This window comes from Entelurus aequoreus, linkage group LG08 (genome assembly GCF_033978785.1).
Source record: "Entelurus aequoreus isolate RoL-2023_Sb linkage group LG08, RoL_Eaeq_v1.1, whole genome shotgun sequence".
In the NCBI taxonomy this organism is placed as follows: Eukaryota; Metazoa; Chordata; class Actinopteri; order Syngnathiformes; family Syngnathidae; genus Entelurus; species Entelurus aequoreus.
Window position 1 is genome coordinate 65635400 of NC_084738.1, and position 18608 is coordinate 65654007.

Consider the following 18608-nt stretch of genomic DNA (forward strand, 5'->3'; position numbering starts at 1 on the left):
AAGACACCATTCCAGACTGTTAATAATAAAGAGCTTAGTGTTTTTCATAGCTACCATTGTTCTCTCTTTGACTCTTTTCTTACATCCCACACTACTAAATAATACATGTATGAATGATACTGTTACAGATCAATATTGGTATCGGCCAATCCTCAAGGCTCCAATACTGGTACGGTATTGGAAGTGGAAAAAGTTGTATTGGGACACCCTTAGTACCTTTTGGTTTTTGAGGTGGAAGTTGAAATACAGAAAAAGTGAATTTTCGTCCAAGTAAAATATGATTTTTCACGACTTGGCAGCAAAGTTGCATCACTGAAGCTAGCACGCAGTCTGTGAAGTATTTAACTGTGCGTTGTTGTCGTCGTCGTCCATGAGAGTGTTGCTTGCTCACCCTGTGCAGAAAGCTCCAGCGGCGACTGAAATTCGACGGAATAAGGCCTCATCAGATTCTTCAATTTGAGGAACAGCTGTTGTCGCACACAACAACACACAAAGACAATCACATCAACACAAAATATTCTCCACCTCTCGTCTTATTTGGAGAAACAAACACACAAAAAGACAGCAGGAGAATACAATGGCGGCAAATCACCGTGGTCACATTCCAAGACAAAAACCAAAACATGTTTTAAATAAATCTTATTTCTATTCTTAATACAAAAACATTGTAAATGAACTTTTACTATTACACACAGTAGACATCAAACTGAGGGAACTGATATGTATTTATACATACGAGTAGTATAACTATGGCTGTCAAAGTTAACGTGATAAGTAAAATTTAAGTTCCTTTAACAGCAATACTTTTTTTTAAACCGCGATTAATTTTGACCCTCGGTCCATTCCGTAGCGGTGTAAATGTAATGAGCCACAAGCTAGAAAATAGCGAGCAGAAATGCACAAAGAGAAGTACATCTCAGTATCAGATCCAAATTCATGGCCATTTGTTCTTCCGACAAGATAAGACTATTTCATCTTCCATCGCTGTGAGACGACACGTCATTGGAGCAAATGCCTTTCCTGCTCGAATAGAGGAGGAGCCTCGCATCCGTGTTTGATTACGGTTGAGTGCACCAATAACATAAAATGTAGATTGTTACTCAAACTGCTTGAGTAAAATTGAATAAAATCTCAACAGAGACAAAGACAGTAAAGAATACTTTTATCGGAGACTTTCATGTCGTCAAAACATGTCAAGACTTCCGGCTTCACAATAGAAGCGTTACGCGTCACATCCGGTGTAACTACATAACAAAATGAAAAATGGTCTTACATTGCGATCATGCTTTGTCAAAGATATTTTGTAATGTAATCTGTGATATTTCCATTTAAACAAATGATTCATGGCAGATTGAATCAAGTGTAAAGTATTTGATAACCTGTTCTGATTGATAGTCATCAATTACAGAATGTTTAGAAGGCTGAAAATAATATTTTATTATAAAATAGAGAAGGTATGAATATGAATATTATTAACTTGTACAACATGTAATGTACCAAATATTTATTCAGGTAGAAATATCACAGATTACGTAACCAAACATCTTTGACAATCAACAATCCACATGTTGTGTTATTAATGTGTGGAATTGCTATCTAAACATGGAAGTGTAGCTCCTTTCCTCTGAATGCAAGTGCTCCTACAGCAGGAATACACGTTCTGTATTCCTACAAAATCTGGCAAGGCACCGACACACTGCAGGTCATTTTTGTATTGTCAACAAAAGTTTGTTTATGTCCCTTTTCATTAAAGGCCTACTGAAATGCAATTTTCTTATTTAAACGGGGATAGCAGGAAATGAAATGATCAAGTATCATTTTGCGATATTGCCATATTTTTGCTGAAAGGATTTAGTAGAGAACATCGACAATAAAGTTCGCAACTTTTGGTCGCTGATAAAAAAGCCTTGCCTGTACCGGAAGTAGCAGACGATGTGCGCGTGACGTCACCGGTTGTAGAGCTCTTCACATCTGCACATTGTTTACAATCATGGCCACCAGCAGCGAGAGCGATTCGGACCGAGAAAGCGACGATTTCCCCATTAATTTGAGCGAGGATGAAAGATTTGTGGATGAGGAAAGTGAGAGTGAAGGACTAGAGGGCAGTGGAAGTGATTCAGATAGGGAACGTGCTGTGAGAGGCGGGTGGGACCTGATATTCAGCTGGGAATGACTAAAACAGTAAGTAAACACAAGACATATGTATACTCTATTAGCCACAACACAACCAGGCTTATATTTAATATGCCACAAATTAATTCCACATAACAAACACCTCCCCCCTCCCGTCCATATAACCCGCCAATACAAATCAAACACCCGCACAACACACTCAATCCCACAGCCCAAAGTACCGTTCACCTCCCCAAAGTTCATACAGCACATATATTTCCCCAAAGTTATGTACGTGACATGCACATAGCGGCACGCACGTACGGGCAAGCGATCAAATGTTTGGAAGCCGCAGCTGCGTACTGCGTTACACATACAAATTAAACAAAATGCTTATGGCAACATTCTGGTTGCTTACTCACGGTACCGCGTCTGCGTATCCAACTCAAAGTCCTCCTGGTAAGAGTCTCTGTTGTCCCAGTTCTCCACAGGCCAACGGTAAAGCTTGACTGTCATCTTTCGGGAATGTAAACAATGAAACACCGGCTACGTGTTTGTGTTGCTGCAGGCGGCCGCTAATACACCGCTTCCCACCTACAGCTTTCTTCTTGGCTGTCTTCATTGTTCATTAAACAAATTGCAAAAGATTCACCAACACAGATGTCCAGAATACTGTGGAATTTTGCGATGAATACAGACGACTTAATAGCTGGCCAAAATGCTGTCCCAAAATATCTGCTACAATCCGTGACGTCACGCGCAGGCGTCATCATACCGAGACGTTTTCAGCAGGATATTTCGCGCGAAATTTAAAATTGCACTTTACTAATCTAACCCGGCCGTATTGGCATGTGTTGCGATGTTAAGATTTCATCATTGATATATAAACTATCAGACTGCGTGGTCGGTAGTAGTGGGTTTCAGTAGGCCTTTAAAGAAAACTAGTCGTCCAGTTGTGGTAATAAAAACTTGAAAATTATCTTTCCAGGGTACACTTAATAATGATGAAAAATTATATCTATCTGCAACTAATCGTGATTCATTTTGAGTTAACTATGAACAAACTGTGATCATTGCGATTAAATATTTTAATAGTTTGACAGCGCTTTATATAACATCTATTTGATATTACAACACCATGAGTACGAGCTCGGTAAGGAAGAAAAGGTGAACCTCCCCATCGCTACGCTGCAAGAAGTTAGCTTAGCTACAAGCTACTTTATGCTAGCTGCTACAGCGACATTATTAAATGTTTGGTTGGCGACAGGAAGAAGAGAGAAAGACATAATTTCAATAGAAGAATGAAGAGTGTCGATGGGGAAGAAGTCGCCCTGATTAAGAATAGGAATGTTGCTACCTTCTCTCCATTGGGGTTCCCCAGCACGTAGCATCCCATGATGTGGATCATGTTTGGTTCTGGGTTCACTTTGCTCATCAGTCGGCTCAGTCGTCTCCAGAATCTAAAGAGAGAAACACAACAAGCGTTACATCATGTCTTTTCTCTTCTTTTGTACAGCATCAGGTGGCCAACTCCGTGTCATGTAGCCACGCCCTCGTCTCTGGTCCTAAGTGGAAAAGGCCGGCTTCTGAGGACGGACTGTTTTAGAGGCAGCCGGTAAAGAAGTGCTCGGCACTCTGTTCAGGCTGGCCACACCGTCTGAAAGGCCCCACTTTTTCATAGACGACCTGAAGCGTGCAAATCCAGTGCGAAGGTCCATATCCATCGATGGGGTGGCAAGTCTTCTCCTTTGACCTTCCTTCCTGGGTCCCGGCTGCTTCCAAGATGCTGCCAAGCAAGCATCTCTGGACAGGTCATCAAGGATCGACTGTAGCATCTATTGTGTTGTAAGGATGGCGAGACTTCAACCTGCATGGTGGAGGCCGGTGTAGTTGTGGCTTTGTGCAGGATGTGCCAGTCGTACTTTCGGGCTTTTCTTGCCAGGGAGACGGTAGCTGCATCCCATCGAAGACTGGCTGGGGCAATTCCCGCCAGGACTGGCTGGTAGGACACAGGGGTGGGTTTCAGGCAAACAGTAGGGCGTTGTTGATAAAAGTATCAACCTTGTTTACGTGTTGACTTCTGCTCCAGACGGGGGTGCAGTATTCAGCTACAGGTAGGACCAAGGCTTGCGTTGATATGCGTAGGATCAGGGGGAGGCTCTCCAAGTCGAACCTGCCAGGAGGCAGATAAGTGAGACCCTTGCTGTTGTCTTGGTCTTCACTTCATCCAGTTGTTGCTTGTAGGATAGTGTCCGGTCTACGTCCACGCCGAGGTGCTTGGTGGAACTCCGGGCGGTTCTTGCCGACATGCACGTCCAATTCCCTTCCTGCTTCCTGGTTGTAGAGATGGAAAGCTGCAGACACGGTTTTGCCCATGTTGAGTTGCGGGTGCCACTTCTGGAGTCAGCCAGGATGCCCATCTTTCGGTTGATGCCATCCTCTATCGCCTTCTATGTTCAACAGCAGGGCATTATAGCTAAGTCCTCCACATTGCCATACTAGTTGGATGTTGTGTTAGGCAGGTCATTAATATGGATGTCGGATGAAGCTCCGGTTACTTAGCGTCTCCATAAAAAACCTCACCCTGTGCCGATCTAGGATTGTTCTCAACAATTTCAGATGGAGTCCTCTGTGCCACACGGTATCGTAAGCAGCTGTCAGGTCCAGGAACACTACTCCAGCTTTGTTGTTATCCTGGAAGCTGTCCTTGATGTCCTGGGTGGGTAGTATTACTTGGTCCACTGTTGACCTTCCTCGACAGATGCCGAGTTGTAGGTTGTAGGTCCACCACTGGCTCGATGAGACAGTGGATCAGCCTCTCTAGGATCTTATATGGGACACAAAGCAGGGAGATGGGCTTATATAAAAACTTTGGGTTTTCGACGGGTTTGTTGTGCTTTGGCAAGGCTATGACAGAAGCTTGGACCTCCGGAAACCAAATTTCACTTTGGTGTATGATAAACTCTGGGTGGATACCGCCTCCACATGGTGACTTTCCCGGCTTCAGTTACTTGATTGGCTGCTGCGAAGTCTCCTGAAAGGTTAGCATCAGCGCTGGCTGCTCCGGAGTGGGATTATACCTCACTCGATATGAGTCGTGTCAGCGTTAGAGAAGCGCCCGTTATTCAGGAGCTGGGAGGCAATGGCATCTGCAGTTACTGGACACCTGCGGGGAGTTGATTTTCTCCCTGAGAGCAGTTTGATGGTCTACCACACATTCCGACTAGAGTGGGGGAAATCAATAGATTCCACTCCTTCAGTCCATCTAGCCTTTAGGGTGTCATCAAGCTTCTGCAGTAGCGTTTTCGCTGTTGCATCCATTTCTTCCTCGGAGCTCGCCTGCTGATGTTGGCCCATCAGGCAGATGCACTCCTCATTACATAGATATAGTTATTATTAAAGCCACGTGAGATGTTGTGCTTTACTGCCCTTTGGAGGACTTTGCAGTAGGCGGCGTACGCAGCATCCACATCCTCCACTCTCGGGTCCACGAGTCCAACAGTTCTTCTATTTGTTTCCGGCAGTTTGCCTTCCTGAAGTTCTGGTTTGCCAGCTACTGGCTGCACCAGTGATGGTACTCTGATGATAGACGTGAACGAGGGAACCTGTGCAAGACCCGTCTCTCTGGTTTCAGGTCGTTACTGCAGCATACGGCGAAGGCCAGGTCTGGGTTGGTGTAAGAGTTCCATCGTGCAGAGGAGAAGCTTGGGGGTTCTTGGGATCAAATTGGAGCAGTGCCTCAGTGATAGAAGCCCACTCACTTAGTGTTTCGCCATCCTGTGACGTGCGTTTGTAACCCCGTCTGTATGTTGGCAATTAAAGTCACCTGCACGGATGGCAAGGGCAGTCAAAGATGGAAGTGATGAGGCAGTCGCCACTGCTGGTGGGGGTTTGTATACAATCACGACAGGTGTTGCTTGGTTCTGTGTGACCAGCCATTGAATATTGCAGCCAGGTGGATATTGGCAGGTGTCTGTCGAGTTCAGTCCCTGCCGGACAAAGGTTGCCCTTCTGTGTTTCTTGTGGATGGATCCAGCGGGAAGGAATCCAGGAAGCTTGAGGTTGTCGTCAGAAAACCAGTGTGTTTCTTGTAGGAGTTATTAGCAAGATGTCTGATGACTTTGGCGACGGTAAGGCCCTCGACGTTGACTTAGAACACTGACAGGCCTTGGTTTTTGACGATGGGGGTGTCAGACTGTCCTGAAGAGAAAGTTCTTCGCTTTGTTCTTGGCTTATATCTTGGTCTGATTCTTTGGCCACATTAGTTTCTTGAGTTTGTCTTACACCATTTCTCACTACTCACAGGAGAGGCACAGCATGACTTGGTGCTCGTTGAGAAGAGCAATACATGCTTTCAACTTTCTCAAAGTCTCCATGAAGACCAGAAACTTTTTTTTTTAATTTGTCACGAGTCACATTTTTGAAAAGACAATTGAAAGGTAACGGAATACTTGCTAAATAGAGCAACTGGCTTTCTTATTGGCAACACCAATTTTTCCTGTTACAACATGTTCTTATTCTCTGGCGGACGAGGAGTGTGTGAGGTGTGTTAAGAAGCAGAGTTATGCTGCCATCTGCTATACAGAGTTGCAAGGATAAGCTACATTCACAGACATTCCCATAATAATGTGTTTATCCAGTCCCATTAGATAGATAGATCGATAGATCGATAGATCGATAGATAGATAGATAGATAGATAGATAGATAGATAGATAGATAGTACTTTATTGATTCCTTCAGGAAAATTTAAATGTGTTCATACACTTACAGACAGTCCCATCATAATGTGTTTGGCCAGTCCTATTATAATGTGTTCAAACAATCACACACAGTCCCATCATAAAGTGTTTATCCAGTCCCATTCTAATGTGTTCATACAATCGCAGACAGTCCCATCATAATGTGTATACCCAGTCCCATCATAATGTATTCAAACAATTACAGACAGTCCCATCATAATGTGTTCATCCAGTGTCATTATATTGTGTCCATACAATTACAGACAGTCCAATCATAATGTGTTCAAACAATCACAGACAGTCCCATCATAATGTGTTTATAAAGTCCCATCATTATGTGTTCAAACAATCACAGACTGTCCCATTATAATGTGTTTATCCTGTCCCGTTATGTGTTCATACCATTACAGACAGTCCCGTCATACTGTGTTTATCCAGTCCCAATATAAAGTGTTCAAACAATCGCAGACAATCCCATCATAACGTGTTTATCCAGTCTCATTATATTGTGTTTATACAATCACAGACAGTCCCATCATGTGTTCAAACAATCGCAGACAGTCCCATCATGTGTATACCCATTCCCATCATAACGTGTTCAAACAATTACAGACAGCCCCATCATAATGTGTTCATCCAGTGTCATTATATTGTGTTCATACAATTACAGACAGTCCCATCATAATGTGTTCAAACAATCACAGACAGTCCCATCATAGTGTGTTTATACAGTCCCATCATTATGTGTTCAAACAATCACAGACTGTCCCATTATAATGTGTTTATCCTGTCCCGTTATAATGTGTTCATACCATTACAGACAGTCCCGTCATACTGTGTTTATCCAGTCCCATTATAATGTGTTCAAACAATCGCAGACAATCCCATCATAACGTGTTTATCCAGTCTCATTATATTGTGTTTATACAATCACAGACAGTCCCATCATAATGTGTTCAAACAATCGCAGACAGTCCCATCATAATGTGTTCAAACAATCACAGACTGTCCCATTATAATGTGTTCATACCATTACAGACAGTCCCGTCATACTGTGTTTATCCAGTCCCATTATAATGTGTTCAAACAATCGCAGACAATCCCATCATAACGTGTTTATCCAGTCTCATTATATTGTGTTTATACAATCACAGACAGTCCCATCATAATGTGTTGAAACAGTCGCAGACAGTCCCATCATAATGTGTTCAAACAATTACAGACAGTCCCATCATGTGTTCATCCAGTGTCATTATATTGTGTTCATACAATTACAGACTGACTAATCATAATGTGTTCAAACAATCACAGACTGTCCCATTATAATGTGTTTATCCAGTCCCATTATAATGTGTTGAAACAATCGCAGACAGTCCCATCATAATGTGTTTATCCAGTCTCATTATATTGTGTTCATACAATTACAGACAGTCCAATCATAATGTGTTCAAACAATCAGACAGTCCCATCATAAGGTGTTTATACAGTCCCATCATAATGTGTTCATCCAGTGTCATTATATTGTGTTCATACAATTACAGACAGTCCAATCATGTGTTCAAACAATCACACAGTCCCATCATAATGTGTTTATACAGTCCCATCATGTGTTCAAACAATCACAGACTGTCCCATTATTATGTGTTTATCCTGTCCCATTATAATATGTTCATACCATTACAGACAGTGCCGTCATATTGTGTTTATCCAGTCCCATTATAATGTGTTCAAACAATCGCAGACAGTCCCATCAAAACGTGTTTATCCAGTCTCATTATATTATGTTTATACAATCACAGACAGTCCCATCATAATGTGTTTATACAGTCCCATCATTATGTGTTCAAACAATCACCGACTATCCCATTATAATGTGTTCAAACAAACGCAGACAGTCCCATCATAACGTGTTTATCCAGTCTCATTATATGTGTTTATACAATCACAGACAGTCCCATCATAATGTGTTTATACAGTCCCATCATTATGTGTTCAAACAATCACAGGCTATCCCATTGTAATGTGTTCAAACAATCGCAGACAGTCCCATCATAACGTGCTAATCCAGTCTCATTATATTGTGTCTATACAATCACAGGCAGTCCCATCATAATGTGTTTATACAGTCCCATCATAATGTGTTCCAACAATCGCAGACAGTCCCATCATAATGTGTTTGTGAGCCAGCATCTTTGACGAAATGTATCTGTGCCATAAATGTTTTTTAGTGCCACAAATAAAAAAATGTTGGGTACCCCGAGAGGGACTAGCGGTAGAAAATGGATGGATGGATAGTTTTTGGGGTGATTTTGTTGATTTCCATTTCTGTTATTTTCTGTGTGTGCAAGACTCTGTTTAAAAGATGCACGTATTAAACCCAGCTGTGTATCAAACATGGCGTCCAGTTACAGCATGAATAAATCCTCTTTATGAAAGCTGGCGAAAAGAAATGACTCACTGGCTCATGTCTTCTTCCTTTTCCACTTTAGCAAACGTCGCTACTTTGTTCTTCAGGAGGTAGAGATGACCCGGGCCTCCCTGACAAGAGCAGAACATATTTATTATAAATATAAATATGCTGTATATATAATGAATATTATGATTTTTTATTAATATCGACTGTAAATTTCTATGATTATTCCCACCTGACAGAAGATGAGCATCCTCCAGAACTTGCTTCCTCTCCTGTAAGCCGTCAGCTTCTTCTCAATTTCCTCTGAAAGAACATCAAGTTGTCAATAAAAACATTACAATGTTGTCAATAAAAACACATTTTAAAAGTTGTCAATAAAAACATTAAAAAGTGGTCAATAAAAATATTTTTAAAAGTTGTCATTTTAAACGTTTTTAAAAAATTTCATTAAAAACATTAAAATGTTGTCATTAATAACATTAAAAAGTTGTCATTGAAAACATTAAAAAGTTGTCATTAAAAACATTTAAAAAGTTGTCATTTAAAAAAACATTTAGTGCAAAACAACACCTGCATGACTATGAATAAAAAATATGATCAAATGCATTTATCTACCAGGGATAATCAGAAGCAGAAAAATAATGATTGTAAATGAACAACTTGAATGTGTTCACATCCTGGACACATTAGAAATTAGCTTTTTTTTTTTTTAAATAACTTTTTTGTGTTTTGTAATAATTTCTACTCCGGAAGTATTGCACACTAAAATGTGAACATTTTATAAAACATGAATTATACTGTGCTGCACATGCGTTTTTTTTCCAGACAAATACACCACATGGAGGTGCTGTTGTTCAAATTTTGACCCACATATGTTGGATTGCTTAAAACACACATATATATACGTGTACATAAATATACTGTATACATAAATATATACATAATTATGTGGCGTGCAGTCACTAGAGGCAGGGGAGGCACGGCCTCACCTGCCATCATGGAAAGAAAAAAAAAAGTAAAAAGAAAAAAAAATTAATTAAATAGTTATATGTATCCAGTGATTATACTAAAGTTATTTTCCATTTAACTTCACCAGTTTTAGATTATTTTTATTTTCACATTTGCCGTTCAAATACTGAGAAGAGACGGTGCGGTGATCAGCAGCCAGTTGAGGCACGTCACTGATTTGTGCCTCAACATGGATTGCGCAATGACTCGGCTAACTGCTGAGCTGCTGTGCAGTGAGACCGTATTGCTATATGAATTATATTATACATTTCCATAGTTTAGTTAGCTGAGGTATATAATGTACAGTGTATTTTGTCAACAACTGTAGGTGTGTAACGTATTTCTTGTGCTGAGCGATCATAAAACTGGAGGCTCGTCTCACAACCCCGCCTCCTGGTGCCAAGCACTTCCGCCGCAGAATGCACCGCCCGACGGGAGCGCCACACCAACCAAAGCCCACACCCAAACCCTCCACGTGCAAGACCGAATTAATCCACCCAAAAAAAGTAACTTAACAAGAAGCCAAAAAGTGCAAAAACAACAATGCTCGCGCTGCAGGAGCCGCGAACGACCGCAGGGACACAACATTAGGTACACCTGCACTGCAGGTTCATATGATTGTAAATCTGACTGATGATGCAGTGCCTCACCAGACATTAACCTCGCCGCACGCCACTGATACATACATATATATATACATATATATATATATATGTCTTAATTAGATTATCAAAAAAAAAAAATAGTGCTCGATACCGTGGTAGAGCGTAATATGTATGTGTGGGGAAAAAAAATCACAAGACTATTTCATCTCTACAGGCCTGTTTCATGAGGGGTTTCCTCAATCCTCAGGAGATTTTAATGGAAGCATTCACATACCATGGTTTATATAGGGCACAGAGTGGGTGGGTACAGGCAGGCGTGGGGGCGTGGTGATTGGCTCATGTGTTACCTAGGAGGTGTTTCCTTCTGGGACGGCATGCTGATACAATTTCGCTGCGCTTGTTGAGGGATGACAAGTCGGGACGGTATATAATAAACAGTTTCTCTTTTAAGCATAGGTTTGCATCTTTTATTACCACTGTTGTAAGGTGTGCTGGATGCAAGAATTTGCCATGTTATTGAATATTCAACATTATTGTCTTTGAGATTCCAATTGTGTTTGCTGAGTTCTGTAGTGTTCCGCAGGCTTTTGCATCTGAAAGAAGCCTTGTGATTGTTCCATCTGGTTTTGAATTCTCCCTCAGTTAATCCTACAAATGTGTCGGATGTGTTAATGTCCTTGCGTGTTACCTTTGCTTGGTAAACGACTGATGGTTGTAAGCACCCCCCGTTGAGAGGGAAATCAGGTTTCTTGCGGCAGTTACAGCCTTTGTCGGTTTTGGAGTCGTTCTGCCTGGTGGTGGGCGGCTCCTTTTCAATTGCTTTATTGTGGTTTGAAATGATTTGTCGCATGTTGTTCATGCAGCTGTAGCTCAATTTAATGTTGTTCTTGTTGAATACTTTTCTTAGGGTGTTGCCTTTGGGGAAGTGTTTGTCGATCAGGGTGAGGAATTTGTGGCCGATATCAGTTGAGACGTTTTTGCTGTATGGGGGGTTGTACCAGACAATGTTGTTTCGTTTTCTGCTCCTTTTTGGTTGGTTTCCTGGCGTGGGTTCGTAGGTGAGGGTGAAGTTGTATCCGCTTTCATCAAGTGCTTTTTGGTATATATATATATATATATATATATATATATATATATATATATATATATATATATATATATATATATATATATATATATATATATATATATATATATATATATATGTGTGTCTTTAAATTTATGTGTGAATGTGTAAGTGTGTGTCTGTGCGTGTATGTTCCAACACATTTTTTCTGATCGATTAATATAGATTATCATCACACTTGAACATCTCTAACCTATGAATGCTGCATCTTTGCAAGGTCAGCATTGCAAATGAACATGTTTTTAATTGTGTTACTCTGGATGAATAAATGTTAAATAAATACATGTATATAAATGAGCTGTAAGAATCACATTTGAGTTTATTGGAAATATTTTAGGAGATTTAAATAAATACCAAATGGGGAGTAAAATAGGTAAACAAGCTCATTTATTTTATCATCCCCTCATTGTAAATCATGCAATGGTATTTGTTATTGCCTCCAAGCTTCTTCTTCTTCTTTTTGGCGGAAGGCACCATGCGCAAATAACCATAGCTCTGAAGGCCTTAAATTGACTCAGCAGCACCACCTGCCGTTGTAGAGTATGAATTACGGTTGCTCCGAGTGCAAGTGTGTGGATCGCGCAGGGTGGAATATTACTGTCAAAAGTTTTGACTATAAGAAAATTGTTTTTATACCTGCAAATCCTTTTTTATTTGAAGAAAATTGTTTCTTTTTTTTACCTGCCTACTAATACTTATTTGATTTAAGAAAATTGTTTCCATACTTGCGAATCATTTTCTAATAAAGACAATTATTTTCATAGTCACAAATGTATTCCTGCAAATAATTTTTTATTGAAGAAAATAGTTTTTTCACTTGCAAATCGTTTTTTTATTTTACTTGAAGAATTAATTTTTACTTGCGAATAATTTTTTTAAATTGGAAAGTATATTATTTTTAATTGTGAATCGTTTTTTAACTTGAAAAATTTGTTTTTATATCAGCAAATCTATTTTTAATTTGAAGAAAATAGTCTTTTTTAATTTAAAATTGCTTCTATACTTGCAAATATTTTTTTAATAAATAATTTTTTTTATATTTACAAATGTTTTCTTTACTTGCAGAAATATTTTTTTTATTCCTGCGAATGTTTTTTTTATTGAAGAAATCACTTTTTCACTTGCACGTCGTTTATTTTTTTTACTTGAAGAATTGATTTTTACTTGCAAATACTTTTTTTTAATTGGGGAAAAAAATATAATTTTTAATTCGTTGGATCGTTTTTTTACTTGAAGAAAATTGTTTTTATACTTGCAGATCAATTTTTTATTTGAAGAAAATGGTTTCTTTTTTTACCTACCTGTGAATCATTTTTTGATTGAAGAAAATTATTTTCATATTCACAAATGTTTTCTTTACATGCAGAAGTATTTTTTTCCTGCAAAACGTTTTTTATTGAAGAAAAATGTTTTTTTTACTTGCAAACCTTTTTTTTTTTTTTTTTACTTTAATTTTCTTTACTTGTGAACATTTTTTTTAATTGGGGAACATATTTTTAATTGTGAATCTTTTTTTTACTTGAAGAAATTTGTTTTTATACTTATTTTTTTTTAATTGAAACATTTTTTTTCCTCTCAAATATTTTTTAAAATTAAAGGACATGTTTTATATACTTGCAAATATTTTTTAAATAAAAAATGTTATTATACTTGCGAATAATTTTTCTATTGAATAAAATAGTTTTTTTTACTTGCAAATCGTTTTTTATTTTACTTGAATAATTTTTTTTAAACTTGTGAATACTTTTCTTATTTGGGGACAAAAAATGTTTAATTGTGAATCGTTTTTTTACTTGAAGAAAACAGTTTTCATAGTTATGAATAGTTTTTTTTAAATACATTTTGTTTTTCCCTTGCAAATCATTTTTTTAATTGAAAGACATTTTTATATAATTGCAAATGTTTTTTTTAAATAAAATTGTTTTTATTATACGGGCAAATTGTTTTTTATTGAACACAATAGTTTTTTTTAACTTGCAAATCTTTTTTTTAATTAAACGGAATTGTTTTCATACTTAAAAATGTTTTGAATTAAAATTATTTTTTTTAAACTTGCAAATAGTTTTTTTAATTGGGAAAAACATTATTTTTAAATTGTGAATCTTTTTTTTACTTGAACATAATTGTTTTTACACTTATGGTTAGTTTTTTTAATTGAAAATTTGTTTTGCCCTTGCAAATCATTTTTTAAATTGAAGGTATTTTTTAATATACTTGCAAATGTTTTTTAAATAAAAAAATGTATACTTGCAAATTGCTTTTTAATTTATAAAATGGTTTGGTTTTTTTACTTTGAAAACAAAAGGAATAGTTTTCATACTTACAAATGTTTTTTCAATTGAAGGATTTTTTATTTTTTTTTACTTGCGAATATTTTTAATTTATTGAAAAAGAAAAGGTGCTTTTTACCTGCAAATTATTGGACGTTCGTTAAAACATTTTGTGAGTTTTGGCAGTAATTTCAGTCAACAGTAAAAAACTAAAGTCAGTAGATTCTACAGTAAAATAAACTCTGTTTTTTAAACAGAATTTCTGTAAATTGAAAAACTTTTATCTTTCAGATAAAATTCCGGCGATTGAGCTGCTTGTTGTTTTTTTTCCGGTAAAATCTGTGGCCCGTTTCCAGAGTGGATGAGTTTAGCGCGACAGAAGAAGTGGTAAAGGAAAGTCCAAACGAAAACGTGGATGGCTCTAAGAAAGAACCCTGAGGGACGCCAATGAACTTGCGTGGAAAAGGAGACTCACCCAGGATGTCGTCAAAGGTGGCATGTTCGTGGTCCTGAGCAAGAGAGACCAAAGCTATCAAAGGAGTCTTGGCGGGCGAGCGAGTGTCGGACTCACGTAGAGGATGGGGATGATGGAGGGGTCGTCCCTGCGGATGATGGTGGGCACGTACTCGGCCTTGGGCACCTTGGAGGAGATCAGCTGGAGGACAAGTGCGGCGTTTACGGACTGGGACTTTGGTCGCAGCCTTCGAAGGTGCCTACCATGATTTTGGGGGGGACAAAGTCGTCTCCCTCGCAGGCCAGCCTCTCCATCTCTCGCTCCTCCTCCCAGTCGGCCGAGTCGTCCACGCCGCCTTCGTCCAGCGTGCCGCAGGACGCCTGCAGGTCGCCACCTTGAAGGAGACGCCACACACACCGTCAGCTTCAGCATGATAAAGAAAAGGTAGGAAGATGCTGTTTATAGATGGAGGCCATGTTGACAAATGGAAAATATGTCAGTTGTTAAAAAGTCAACATAAAATTTGGATTTTTCTCCCAACTTAATCAGTCCCTCCAGGATTTCAAGATGTTCAGTCCAATCAAAATACCGTAATTTACGGACTTATTTTCCTACGCTTTGTACCCCGCGGCTAATAAAACGGTGGAGGGATTTTTCTTTGCTGACAGCCATAATTAAAAAACAAACAAGCAAAGACACCGAAAAGGTGTGTTATTGTTTGCGCTGTGGCGCCATCTTATGGACGAGTTCGCTCCCTGCAGGTGCCGCATTGCCCTTCTGTTTAGACCGAGCTTTTAACCGGAAGTACAAGTGGCAGTCTGTTTTCTAGCCACCAAATCGCGTTTCTACTCGTATGGATTCTTCATTCCTCACTCCGAGCAATGTTTGTAAGTTTTACAATATAACTACAACAATTCTTACTTACTAAAGCGTCCCATGTGTGACGTCTGTAGGAGTGTTTTCATGCATACTTGTACGTGCTATCGTAATGTAATCAAGCTAGCATCATTAGCATTAGCTAACATGCTAACACGTTTACGAGTGTCTGTGTTAGTATTATTAACTTACAATGGCATTCTTTTTGTGTTGTGTCAGTTTCACAAATTCCTCAGTAAATTCACCAAAACGTCACCGTGGAGTTATTGAGTCTGTTTAGCTGATTGGAGAGCTAGCTTGCGCAGCTAGTGGGTCCATGACCATGACTTCTGTTTTGTTTGATCAGCCGTTTTTAACAGGAATTCCAAGTGGCAGCCATCCATCACGTTTCTACTCGTGTGGATTCTTCATTCCTCACTCCGAGCAACGTCTGTAAGTTTAACAATGTAACTAAACTACTTCTGTTTTGTTTGATCAGCCGTTTTACTGCCCTGTTACAGACATCATTTATTGTATGTAAATAAACATTTATAAAATATTTCTGTGTAAATAACTCATTTCACAATGTATCTATCTGCGACTTATAGTCTGGTGCGACTAATATAATGAAAACGATCTCTTTTTCTACATTTTCGTCGGTACGGCTTTAAATAGTCTGGAAAATATGGTATGTATTGATCAAACCACACATCTGTTGTCGCTCACACTTACTTCCTGTTCCCGTCGACAGCGCTAAGCCTTCTGGGTAATGCGGTGTACAAAAATGTACTTCCTAGTTGACATGTATTTATATATGTATGTAACATTTATGTATCCAAGGAAAGACAATTGATAACATATTTTCATTTGCAATGCTGACCCCGCAAAGAGGCAGCATTTACATGTTAGAGATGTTGAAGTGTGATGATAATCCCTCATCTTTTATTTACCAACACAAACAGGCGCGATAGATCGCTGTGAACAGTCAACAAATGTTTTTAACGTGTATACATGTGTTGGAACATAAATGAATGTTTTAAGACAGACAAAGACTTTTTTTAAGTGTAAAACATACACGGAGAATGTCTGCAACTTGTGGACGACGATAAGGAAGCCTTCGGTGGTGTTTCCTTCTGGGATTGTTATTAATTATTATGACAAATTAAAACAATACAGTTTTTGTAAAAGGAGTTCTCAGTATGTGCTTGTACTGCCCTCTAGTGTCTACTTTTAAGTCTGAGTGCAATAAAACGAGCAAAACATCAATACAGTATTGATTGAAATCATTTGATTTTTGAAGTTAAAAGTACAGTTTTTGACAAAGAGCTCTCAGTATGTGCTTTTACTGCCCTCTAGTGTCTACTTTTAAGTCTGAGTGCAATAAAACGAGTAAAACAATACAGTATTGATTGAAATCATGTGATTTTTTAAGCTAAAAGTACAGTTTTTGACAAAGAGCTCTCAGTATGTGCTTTTACTGCCCTCTAGTGTCTACTTTTAAGTCTGAGTGCAATAAAACGAGTAAAACAATACAGTATTGATTGAAATCATGTGATTTTTTTAAGCTAAAAGTACAGTTTTGACTAAGAGCTCTCAGTACGTGCTTTTACTGCCCTCTAGTGTCTACTTTTAAGTCTGAGTGCAATAAAACGAGTAAAACTTCAATACAGTATTAATTGAAATCATGTGTTTATAAGTTAGAAGTACAGTTTTTGACAAAGCGCTCTCAGTATGTGCTTTTACTGCCATTGAGTGTTTACTTTTAAGTCTGAGTGCAATAAAACGTGTAAAACATCAATACAGTATTGATTGAAATCATGTGATTTTTTAACTTAAAAGTAGTTTTTGACAAAGAGCTCCCAGTATGTACTTTTACTGCCCTCTAGTGTCTACTTTTAAGTCTGAGTGCAATAAAACAAGTAAACATCAATAAAGTATTGATTGAAATCATGTGATTTTTTAAGTTAAAAGTACAGTTTTTGACAAAGAGCTCTCAGTACATGCTTTTACTTCCATCTAGTGTCTACTTTTAAGTCTGAGTGCAATAAAACGAGTAAAACATCAATACGGTATTCATTAAAATCATGTGATTTTTTAAGTTAAAGTTACAAGGAACACTTAAAACATTGGTAACAAATTCATAAAAGTTGATTAAATGTTGTAAAAACACAAAACGTAAAACATTGCAACTTTCTGAAAAAGTGAATTCAAATATTTTAGTCAACAATCACAAAACAAAAGAGTGTAAAATCTTGCAGGGACTGAAACATTAGACTAAAACATCACGTTTGTTGTTTTCTGAAAACACTAAAGTTAAATGCGGCTTTATGACAGCGCCACCGTGTGTTGGTCAAAAAGATCACATGGGAAAGCCATGGTGTTGTGTGTGTGTGTGTGTCCCCCCCCCCCCCCCCCCCATAAACAAACACATTTGACAGGACGAGACGAGGGAGCAGACAGAAGGACAAGAAAGTGAGAATAAACATGCGAACAGAACTTTCATCTCCGAAGATGGACGTGAGGAGAAAACATCAAAGCACAAAACATGCAAGCACATCCATCACCCCCAACACACAAATAACTGGGATCGAAGGACAAATACTCACAGGAGATCAGCACAGGTGGGACTTGGAAGACAAACTTGACAGCAGAGACACTTTTGACTCCCGGGTGTTGTTGTCAGTGTTCATTTCGTTGATTCAAAATTGTCGTCTTGGTTACCGTCGACGACCTATTTTTCCCGGGCTAAAATCGGACGATGACCAATCAATCACAACTGACACGGTGTTCGGATTTTTCACCGGGAAACAAGACCGTATTGCAGGGATGTAACGATACACGGTATTTATTATGACCGTCACAAAACTCCTGACCTGGTTAGTTTTACCCTTTATAATTAAAAATGATCAAAAAAGATACTTTGATAAACTCGTGGATCCCAATGCCGAGCACCCACGTGGAATTGATGGCAACTTTCAATCTTAAAATCATTTTTGAAAAATCAATCTTGTTGCGAGTTTGTCGC

General features: G+C 38.5%; 1 protein-coding gene across 1 annotated transcript in view; it reads right to left on the reverse strand.

Annotated features, from left to right (window-relative positions):
* Positions 1 to 18608, reverse strand: part of nsmfa (NMDA receptor synaptonuclear signaling and neuronal migration factor a) — a 93018-nt gene that overhangs the window by 7356 nt on the left and 67054 nt on the right. Inside the window, 7 exon segments of the mRNA XM_062057043.1 lie at positions 392 to 467; positions 3470 to 3572; positions 9311 to 9390; positions 9498 to 9568; positions 14750 to 14783; positions 14846 to 14929; positions 14992 to 15122. Coding sequence (XP_061913027.1) covers positions 392 to 467; positions 3470 to 3572; positions 9311 to 9390; positions 9498 to 9568; positions 14750 to 14783; positions 14846 to 14929; positions 14992 to 15122 — 579 coding nt within the window.